The sequence below is a fragment of the Ciconia boyciana genome, chromosome 2 (assembly GCF_034638445.1).
Source record: "Ciconia boyciana chromosome 2, ASM3463844v1, whole genome shotgun sequence".
NCBI lineage: Eukaryota > Metazoa > Chordata > Aves > Ciconiiformes > Ciconiidae > Ciconia > Ciconia boyciana.
This window is the reverse complement of record NC_132935.1, coordinates 135,792,077-135,803,241: the sequence shown is the minus strand read 5'-3', so window position 1 is coordinate 135,803,241 and position 11,165 is coordinate 135,792,077. Positions and strand designations below refer to the sequence as shown.

At 37.1% G+C, this 11,165-nt stretch overlaps 1 protein-coding gene across 1 annotated transcript; it reads right to left on the bottom strand.

Annotated features, from left to right (window-relative positions):
- Positions 1–269: 269 nt before the first annotated feature.
- AGR3 (anterior gradient 3, protein disulphide isomerase family member) lies at positions 270–7,547 on the bottom strand. Its single transcript, XM_072851467.1, has 7 exons — positions 7,442–7,547; positions 5,172–5,235; positions 3,818–3,870; positions 3,098–3,174; positions 2,772–2,835; positions 1,085–1,168; positions 270–319 (listed from the first exon to the last, which is right to left on the bottom strand). The coding sequence occupies exons 1-7, from the start codon at positions 7,545–7,547 to the stop codon at positions 270–272; spliced, it is 498 nt and encodes a 165-aa protein (XP_072707568.1).
- Between the last annotated feature and the right edge of the window lie 3,618 nt (positions 7,548–11,165).

Sequence of the window (11,165 nt, the reverse complement as noted above, 5' to 3'; positions counted from 1 at the left end):
TAAACCATCACTTTCAGTTATTCAGATAACTAATTTAAAAGTGTTTATTAGATTTCTCTTCTTGTTTTCCAAATAGACACAATAGTCTTTCTATGTTTGTTCTTCAAATTGTACATATAAGTTTCTTATGAAATCTGATATACCAAAGCTGCTTGGTAAGAGTTCAAAATGATGGTAGAGACAGAGAGGTTAACTAAAATGTTTTAAAATGTTAGGTTTCCTAGTGCAGCTTCACCTCGTAGAGGCTATTGTCATTTCATTGTTGCTGGTTACAATTCTGTCTGAATGAGGCGTAGTGCTTTCTTCATGTTCTCTATTACTGAAAGAAAAATAAATAAGAACTGTAAAAAAATACTTAAAGTGCATTTGTACAATTAAAAAGCCCACCTAGTTTGATTAGTAAATTGTTCACATTGAAATTAATTTATGGTTACACATTATATTTTAGAGCTTTCTATTGTGAAAATTCTCACATTGATACTAAAGCAGAAGGTAAAATGTTGCGTGAATCAAAATGTTTAACTTAAAGGGATTTGACAAGGCTGCTGTCAGCTCCCTCTCTTCTCAACAGCAAGCCTGGTAATCAGATGTGAAGTGCATATTTGTGGTGAGATACTGCATTGGTATCAGATAGATGGTATAGAGAAAGGACTAGCTCAACCTGAAAAATCACATTCTTTTCTGAAATATGGGTGTTAGGTGGTACCCAGGTAACCACCAACATTTATTTTCTGATTCCCGCCCACCACTGGCTGTTTACATTGCACAGTTGGATACCTTTGAGCATAGTGACTTTCACCATTCTCCAACAAACTGCTCAGATCTTGATCCTGAAAGTTCTCGCCCACGATCTTTCAACTTGTCTTACCTGAGTAGTCCCAATAAATTCAGTGGGACAATAGGTGTGCTTAAGTGTTTTGCTAGAACAGGTTAGACTGTTATAATTTATTGCAAATGCTCACACACAGTCCTTATTCATTACTTTGAGATCTTAATGGGTTCTCAAGCACAAATGATTGGGATGGGATGCATCTGGCTGCTTACAAGGTGAAATGCAAAGTAACACAATGAAGGGGGCACTTACGGAATGGTACGTCTTGTGGTTCGTAAGTGTAAAGCCGGTTGGAGTATCTTCCTGTGATATCAGCTCTTACTGTGAGAGAAGGGTCTGAAAAAGTAATCGTATTAAACAGTGCTTTCCATTCCCACAACAGCTGAGGACGATGTGAGTGGCACTACTTTGGCAGCCCCGTTTCTGAGGTGTTCCAATTTCATCAATGAGGCAATTAAGAGGCTGTTACGCTCTGTTCCAACCAACTGCTCTTGGAGAAATCCTGAACAAAAGCTAATGCTCATTTTTATATTATGCGGCTAATTTTAAGTGATAGATTATACATGCATTTCATTCATATTTAAAGAAAAATATCCTGTTTTACAAGTTCTGGGGTTACATCAGGGGAGGCCAGTTTGACTGGATGCACACATGGTGAGGGTCATGTGCACATAATGCAGTATTAGCATGACCTACTGTGCTGGTTTTGGCTGGGATAGAGTTAATTTTCTTTATAGTAGCTAGTACGGGGCTATGTTTTGGATTTGTGCTGAAAACAGTGTTAATACAGAGATGTTTTCGTTACTAAGTAGCGCTTATACTAAATCAAGGACTTTTCAGCTTCCCATGTTCTGCCAGGTGCACAAGAAGTTGGGAGGGGACCCCAGCTGACCAAAGGGATATTCCATACCATATGACATCATGCTCAGTATATAAAGCTGGGGAAGAAGAAGGAAGGGGGGGACATTTGGAGATGGCATTTGTCTTCCCAAGTAACTGTTACGTGTGATGGAACCCTGCTTTCCTGGAGATGGCTGAACACCTGCCTGCCCATGGGAAGGAGTGAATGAATTCCTTGTTTTGCTTTGCTTGTGTGTGCAGCTTTTGCTTTACCTATTAAACTGTCTTTATCTCAGCCCACGAGTTTTCTCACTTTTGCTCTTCCGATTCTCTTCCCCATCCCACTGGGGGGGAGTGAGCGAGCGGCTGTGTGGGGCTTAGTTGCTGGCTGGGGTTAAACCACAACACCTACCTAGAGCCTTCAGAATGAAAATCTTGTGATTCTTAATGTTTCCATCACAGGAGCAAGTTGTTGTGGACATCTCTTCTCCCAGTTGCCCTTCAAAGCTTTTTGTTGACTAACTCCTGTTACTACATTACGCTCTGAGTGTGGGCTTCATCTCACCTAACTTTGGATGCCACCACAGCACTAGTGACTCTAGGCTCCCTGTACAGTCAGTGGAAAGCAACAGGCACTCTGGGGAATGATTCATTCAACCTATTCCAGAAGTAAGCTTGATGATGGCATAAATAATTTCCTTAGATGCCACTGACTATTGACTTGCTCTGTGGTAATGTCCACGCTGTAGACATCTACATTCAGTCAGATAGTTGACTGTTTTCACTAAACTTTGTCTTATAATAGCACTAGGAAGAAGCACAGAGAGCAAAAGCCCAGATGCTAATGGACATTTAAGCGTCTTGCTCCCAAACACAAATTAGGTACCCTTCAGAACGTATCTGTACCCGGAGGAAGTTTACGAGGGTCAAAGCCTGTGATAGAGGGGGAGCTGAACTCAGATCTGCCAAGTTCCAAACTAATGCTGTGGTAATGATAAATTTTGAGCTATTTTCTTCTTGTAAAATGAATCATTTTGATGTCTTCAAAGGCATAGATTCAGATATCACATCTTTGAAGATACGTAAATATTGTACATACCTACAAACATGATTCGAGGCACGTATTGTCCATCAGGTGACAGGTTTTTATCTGTGGTTTCATGCTGGCAGAGAAATTAAAGCTAATTATTAAAATATTTCTGTAAATTTTGGTGAAGTAGTACCACCTGTGAATAGTCTTGTACCAGAGGACAAAATCAAAAAAGGTACTACTTGTGTGTGGATACACATGCACAAATGCCTGTACTTACATGTTACTGAAATGCTAGAGATATTTAGCTAAAATGACATGAAAAAGCAAGACAAAGAAAGAGAAAGCACAAGCCAATAAAATATACAAGTCAAACCTTCCCAAACCCTTCATACCATGAGATTCAGCATAACGAAGTTATTTTGGGCCATTTCCTGTATCTCTTCATTTTCTGCAAAAGCTTTCTTCAGTGCTGGAAGAAACACGATCATTTTGAAGTCCATCTCAAATACTGCCTTTCCTTCTGCATTTAGGCACCACATTGGCTGCAGACTGGCCACATTGTTCCTGTCTCTGCTGATTCACATTCCTGAGGGGCACTTAAGGGCTCTATCACTGCTTTTTGGTTTTTTGACCCATGTCAGTACAACCTCCCGGCTATGAAAATGGAAGCTCTCTTCTGTTATTTATGAAGCCTGTCTCAATGGATACCATGTCTCAGCTTGACAAAAGTGCATTATTCTCAGAAAATTCTATTAGATCAATTTCAGCAGCCCTGTCCTTGTCTCCTTCTCTAGTTACCAGTTCAGGAGAGCTAAACAATATTAAATCTGTTCAATGAGTCAGTAGCAAATCTGTGTCTTTTAATTTAAACTGATGAGTGCTGCATTAGAGATAGCAGGAGAGCAGCACTGAGCATTTTTCATGTTCTTTGTTGGATAGTTTCATAGTGGACTTTTTGTAAATAATGGTAATAAATTCTTAGCTTTTCAAATACATTTTCATTTACCTATTTCTTTAAGTAATTTTCAGTAAGTGCAAGGTATATATCTAGATAGGTGCAGTTTCTTATAAAAATATTGTCAAAAATTTAACACTCAAAGAATCAAAATTACCTTGGCAGTATTGACAGTCTTCCAAATGATGAATTACCATCAGTGGCTTGTTACTTTATTAATAATAATAAAACATGTAGTTAGATCATTTGACAAGTATGCAAATGGGTGATTTTACTATCAGACTGGAAAAGGCAAATTACATTTCATCTTATGTTAACCCACAGTAAAACCATACAGATGTTCCATACAGAATTACAGAAATTTTTGGGCAAGGAAAAAGAACATAACTCCTTCATAAAAGAACAAAATAGAGAAATAGAGTTTCTATATCTAAATAAGTTTTCTAAAGTAAGAAATTCTAGAAGAAAGAAACAATAGAGCCATCATCATTTCATTCCCAGTTAGTATATAATCAAACTGAAGAGCTATTTAATACTGCTTAGGTGTGATGTTCTCCATGATTAAGAAAGTATAAATAATCTGTATGAACTGGAATAAAATAATTTTTATAAAATTGGGTTTATCATCAAATCCTTCCCATGAAGAAATTAATGTTTTTAAGCTTTCTTGAACAGATATACAGTAAATTATTTTTTTCTGTAAATAGTTTAGTAATGTATCAACATTTTATATTTTTGGAAGTCAAAACATAAAACAATTCTGTGCATTTTCTCCTGTATTTTTTTCAACTACTGTTACTGTTCAGTAAATCAGTTGCTAATGGCTGATCTGCTATCACTGTCAAGAGTTGTTCAGTACCTAGCCATTTTGACATAGGGTACATGAAATTAGTTGCCTTTGATTTAAAAAATAATTTGCCTTTGATTTAACAATAGCTTATGCTACACTATTATGATCTAAAATGAACTGTAATAGAGATTTAAATGAGTATTTTTATGAATTCTCAAATAAGTTTTCAGCTGAATCCCAGAGAAGATTCAGATTGGAACTTTCTACCAGGATAGCGAGAAACTGTGAGTACATCATGCACATATGTCAGCTAATAAAGTGTTGGAGGAAACATCAGAGGCAGTGGATCACCATGCAAGAGCAAATGTAACTGATTTCCAGCTGTTGATTAAGGAAGGAATCAGAGGAATAACGAGATATACGTATATATATATAAGATGTATTTTTTAAATTATAATATCTATTTATCATTGCTTATTCAAATGACAACACTGCTGTAGTGACAAAGAAACAACAGTGTTAAACAGAGTTGCCTATTGGCCCATGATGTTGCTTCAGAGTCATAAGACCCCTGCAACAACTTTTATTTATAGACACTAAATCTGTTTTATTTAACTGGGTGGTCTGCAGATCATCTGTCACGGTGTTTCTTTGTTCTGTTTCATTATAGTATTTTCAGGCATGACTATCTGATTAACAACTTTGTCTTTTAATCTCTTACCTTTTTTTTGCTTGATAAAGGCCTTCTTCATAAGTTTGTACCCAGGTTATTTCATCTCCCCACCCTAGAAATATAACACAAGGATTAACTGGTGGCCAGGTAAGTAACTCATAACAAATTACATTTTTTATATTTATCAACAGTTGTCCACAAATAGGATTTGTTTTTTTTCAGGCAAAGTTTCCCAAACGTTGTGGCTATACTAATTCTACATCTCCTGATAGGTGCCTTGGAAGATTAAAAAAAAAACCAAAAACAAACCCCTCAAAGCCAAAAAACAAAGCCAAAACCCTCAGCTGGTTGAGTATCCAGTTCAAGTCCTCTGGCAAACCTATTAGATCTCTTTCTGAAAACTCAGAGGTCCCTAAATCAGCACCCAAATCCTTTATATCTTTATATTGTCTGCTCCATATTTCATGTAGACCCTGGGGCTTAAAGAGAAAGTTGGCTTATAAAGTTAGAGAAAAAAGTAAAATATGACAGCTCAAATAAGATCGACTTTAATATGAACATTGTTAGAGTAGTCTTGGGTTTTAAGCTTAACTCTTGGAACTCAGGGAATTTCAATCCCTGGCATTGCAAGTACTTATAATTTAGTAAAAGAATGGCTGTTAAACAAAAATCTCCACCTAAACAACATCCTAATTAATCATCAGCTCCATAGCTCATCCATAGCTGGTGATCCACTGATCTCAAAAAGCAAATAGTCCAGTTGCTTTCATGCCTTCAGATCCCAAAGATGCCAGCCCCTGTGTAGTAGATCCCTGCCTCCCAGGCAGTGTTGCTCCATTCATGACGGCCCTCATGGGAATTGTAGAACAGCTTCTGGATCTGGACCAGGTTAAGGCTCTGTTTCTTCTATGCTGTCTAGACAGCGCTTGGACCAGACCTGGTTATGCAGTGATTTGCTGTTAGCTTTCTCACGGGACAATTGCTTGTGACGCTCTTAGGTCATCTCTTCTTTCAGGAGAGTGATTTCAATTACAGATCTGTCTGGTTGATGGTGGGATTCTGGCACGTTGACTAGTGTGTTCCCAGCCCTGGCTGAAGTCAACTGCTAACGTAGGTAACTGCATAGAGGAGCCAGCTAGGGTCATTTTGCAGCAGGTTTAAGTGTTCCCCTTTGATCTGTGAAAATTACAGGTGAAGTGCTCAAGGCATCCCAAAAGGCTTTAAATCATAATTAGAAAACTGATTGTTTCTGTGACTGGTTTTTTTTTGTTGTTGTTTTTTTTTCAAAATTGCCAGAATTGAAGGGATTTTGTTATCTTTTTATGCATTTAGGCTTAGTGGGAAAAATAAATCATGATCTAGGCAAGACAGCCAATAGATACCAGATTGATTATAACCTTTCTCCAGAGATACCGCTTACGAGAAGTGATTTGCAATTTCTCTTTGGTTAGTCGAGGTGTTGCATGATTTTGTCAAGTGCTCCCTGAGCAATTAGGCTCAGATGGGACCTCTGTGACAGGTGGGACTTTGCCAGTGTTTTGTATGGGAAGACCTCAGAGGTGAGCTGTGGGGTCTGCAGGCTTTGCACAGCTTGAGGAAGAGGTCAGGGAGGGAGCTGGAGATGTTTTGGGGTGAATAGGCCTGAAAGGAGAGGGAAGATGGAGAAGAGGAAAAGACTTCAGTCAGCTATTTCTCTGCTTGTATTTCTAGGGATTGATCAGGCATAAATAACTTAAAATAGGGTCTTTAGTTAACCTTCAGGTTGAAAATGATGCACCACAACAAGTGAATTATTCACTGCAAAGCATGACTGTGACTATATGATGAAAAGCAAAAGCAAAAAAAAAGTCATGCAGAAAAACCCACCAGTAGCTCACACTGTTGTTCTGTGTATAAAAATGGGTCTGTAGAAACATTGTTCCATAGCAACTGAAGTTATGAAACTGTGTTTCAGTAGATAATAAGTTACCATAACATAATATCTTTTAACTGATATATGAAAGAATATTTTTTCACTGATAGTCCTACAAGTGCATCCTGATTTGAGAGACTAAGTTTAGGTTATTGGCTTCTACTAGGTCACTGTGAATTATAGAAATTATGCAGGTTATATGAGGCCCTCAGCCATATCCTTAAGAACAAACTGATGGAGTGAAATGACATGGAATAAGAAGATGCACTACTTAGGGTGTCACTTAACGCTAGAGAAACACACCTCAGTAAGTATATGTGTGCTTTCAGGTATATTCTAAATAAAAACATTTGTTGACCTATACGGGAAGATGAGGAGGTAACTACATAAAGTAAATATACAGTACCTCTTGACAGTGTCTGAGGTGCTCTTTTTTCCTTTTTGATTGCCATTGCAAGGTTGGAAGAGACTGCAATTAGCAGGAAGGACAAGGCCAATGTTGAATGGAGCATTATTTCTTTGAGAAGATCCCTTTCAACGCAGCAAGGAAACTGGAAAACAAAGCAACAGCTTTAGTCACGTGGATTTGTCACCTGGTACAGTGTAAATCAACCTGTGTCTTAGTGGTATTCTAACAATCTATACTACAGAAGTAGTTTTGGTTATTTCTAGAAATGCCTTTGTGAGAAAAGTGCAAAATGGAGGCGCTTAATTTTATCATGCAGCATTGCTTTCAGCTGTCAAAATTAGGCTGCAGGGGACGGTTCTCACGACAGTGTGATCAGGGCAACAAAGTTTATTTCTGGTCACCCAGCATTTGTTTCTTATGGACTAGTACAACGTTGTAATACTGGATCATGAAAATTTCAAGACAGTGCTACTAGTTGTTCAATCTGTTAGTTTTTTAATTTCAGTGAAGTGTAACAGCATGGGATCTTTTTCATGGATAGTAGTTTTTTTGATCAAAACATGTCTCATTATATCCTCCTTAATAAAATAGAAAAATTGACAAGTATTTGCCTCCAGGTATAATACATTTTAAATTGGCAAATCCCTTCAGAATGTTGAAATTACCATCATTTTTTTAGCCTGCACTCAGTGAACCAGGATGTTAAAGCCTGTGAGATAAATGTCAAAGAAATTTCCATCTGTTTCTCACAATGAAAACAAAAAATTTCCCCATTCTTCAAGGCATTTTTAAACTGATTTTCAGCTCAAGTCCTGCTTAATAAGACAATCCATCTGTGCTCCTGGCTATTTCAGTATTTTGAAGGTGTTTGCTTCTCTTAGTGACAAAGATCATTATAAGAAATTCAGTAACTTCTGGTCTTGATAAAAGTCAGAGAAAAAAAGCGACAGTTGAGGAAAGGAAAGCGACATTGCAAAGCCAAATTTTTTTAATTGATAAGTCTTCTTTCTGCCCGCTACAATCATCTTTAGGCATTAAAGCTCAGATATTCAGGTGGATACCTGATGATTTGAACTTAGTTAAAAAATATAATGCATGTAGCCCAGGATACCACCCAGTCCACTTATCAGTTCTCACTGGACATTCCACTTTTCAGAGGCTGAGCTTTAGAAGTTACCAGGATGACCTGTTGAGAAAGTGCTTTGACTTAAATACAAAAAAACCCCAGTCCCCTGAAGCACTTGTGCCTGTATTGATACAGAAAATTTCAAACTTGAATTTAAAAGTGATATCCAATATGGAATTACAGCCCTGAGCACTGGCAAAATAAGATGTTTCATCCTTCTTAGGACAGAGAGGCATGAAAAGTGCAGCAGCTTTTATCCTTACTTTAATGAATTCCTCAACATTACTAACATTACTGTTAACAGTTCAATTTCTGGTGAACAAATGCAAACCCACTTCCAGTAGCTGGCAATCTCAATGCAAGAAAACTATTCTATTCAAGTGACTGGAGAAAAATTTGTCCATTAAAATGTGCAAAATTTTAGGAAAAATGAAGTATCATCTTACAGTAGGAATTCTGTGTTTCTGAAGGTTGCTAAATAACTAATACATCCATTATAATATTGTTCTCCTCAGTCTTGTCCACAACAGTTCCCTTTCCCCCCACATGGCATCACAACTCTGGAGTTGTTCTTTGTTTCACATACTTCCCTCCTTAGGCTTGTTCATGTTAGCTATTGCTGATTGAGTTTTAGAAGGGAGTCTCCTTTGGAGCTTATTAATTATGCACATTAATTTGATGATTGGAGATTATGGATGTTTAATAAGAAAATGTGAAGTTTCCCAGTGTTTCCTAAGGAAAGACTTAACTTTTAGTTAAGTCTGGGGGATGAGGATTTTTTGGTAATAAAAGTTCCATGCAAATTGTCCCCATGTTTGTGCAGACCACAAACTTCAGTCAGCAAAAGCAGATCACTACACCCTAGTACTATACTCTTGACAAAACAGTATTTGTAGCAACTCTTTGTGGAAGTTAATAACTATCTTTAGTATCAGTTTACCTATTAGATGTTAACAATAAAACCTAGCATTTATATGAACATGTTAAAATGCTACTTAAACTTAAATAGTTATAGCTTTGAAATCACACCAGATGATAAAGTCTCTATGAAGCAGGTATGGAATGTGTGAATCAGTTCTTTCTTTCATGATGTATTAATGAAAAAATCAAAGTGTAAATCTCTTCAAGTCACAGCATTAATTATCTGAAGCTTAAATAATTGATTATCAACCTATTGAAAGCCAGTGGGGGTTTGGAAGGATAATTTATAGTGCTGTAGCTGGAGGCAGTTTAAATTCAATATTCTGAATTTTTGATGTTACATGATCCAATGTTAGTTAATTGATTAAGAGAAAAAATGACAGCCAACACCATATAAATTGCCTTCATCTCTCTATCAGAACAAATGTTTTGCTAGCTAATCTCTAAGCATCTATCATTTGTCTTTTTTATATAACCAGGCTTGTAATGCATTTGTCAACCAAACCTCATTGCTGTATTAAAGGAAAGTTAAGAATGAGAAATATTTGCTCACCAGCAGCAATCAGTTCTCCTGACAGAAGGTCCTTTTTCTTGGAACTGGTTACTTAAAAATCAGTGTGGTTTAAGCGTAGAACACCTGAGCTGCCTGGGTCTCTGTTGTTGTTGAACAACAACAGCATATTCACCTGGGAAAAAATGAGAGGAACCTTTTAACTGAAAACCAAATTCACGTGTTTCCACCCTCCCCCTTCCTTTTCTGCCGTCCCTCCAACTTTTGCTCTTGTGAGTTCCCATGCTTATACACTGAATCCTTGGATTTGTCTTCATCTTGGCTTGTATCAGGTGTCTTGTGTGAGGATTGGAAATAAATAGTGGCTTATGTGTGTCTGCTACTTCCCCCCTCAAACAGTTTGAGTCTGGCTTATGTCCAGTGAAAAAAGAAACCACCAATGAAAGCTGGAACTGTAGGTGCTTTTGTTCCCAGTGAATGGCTGGGTTCACTGGTGCTTGAAGATAGGTATGAACCTAATAGGAAGACACAAGGGTTACTTTGTGTGGAGGAATGTAATTAACAAATAAAAGGAACTTTTTTTTTGAGGGGGAAATAACATTCTTTATTTAAAGAATATGGTTTAAAGTATCTGATTATTGCTTCTCTAAGTTGTAGTTTAAAAATGGTCTGACTCTTTGGACATGATGCTTGATATAATTTTGACCTAAGTTGACTAATACAGGAAGAGTCCTTTATTCATCGTCTTTTGCACAAAGAAGGAATTAGCTGGATCACCTTTTCCCTCCTTCTTGGATAGCTTTTGTGAGGGAATCAGAAGCAATCCTCTTTTGGCTCCTCCTATCCTATGTATTTGTTTATATAGACTGTATGGTTACACTTTTTCCTCCTCCTTTTCAGGTAAAGTCTGAATTCTTATTTGTCTTTGATGCTTTGATCTACTGATGTTTGTTGTCACTGACGTGTATGTGATTAATGACGTACAGTTCTTGTATTATGTAGTATCAACTATTTTTGTACCAAAAAGTGTAAAATGTGAGTTTTGTATTTTTAGTGCTGACTTATCTTTAAAATTTGTAATGGAGAATTCAAACTTACATTTCCAGTTAAAAAAGTATAGTAAATGTATTTAAATCCATAATACGCTTAGCTACTGGAATAGC

Excerpts from the sequence above, each read along its gene's own strand:
- AGR3 (XM_072851467.1), bottom strand. The coding sequence starts at position 7,547 with ATGCTCCATTCAACATTGGCCTTGTCCTTCCTGCTAATTGCAGTCTCT. Across the intron at positions 5,236-7,441 it reads ACCTCAGACACTGTCAAGAG|GGTGGGGAGATGAAATAACC; the intron begins GTACTGTATATT and ends TTATATTTCTAG. Across the intron at positions 2,836-3,097 it reads TCGTTATGCTGAATCTCATG|CATGAAACCACAGATAAAAA; the intron begins GTATGAAGGGTT and ends TTTCTCTGCCAG.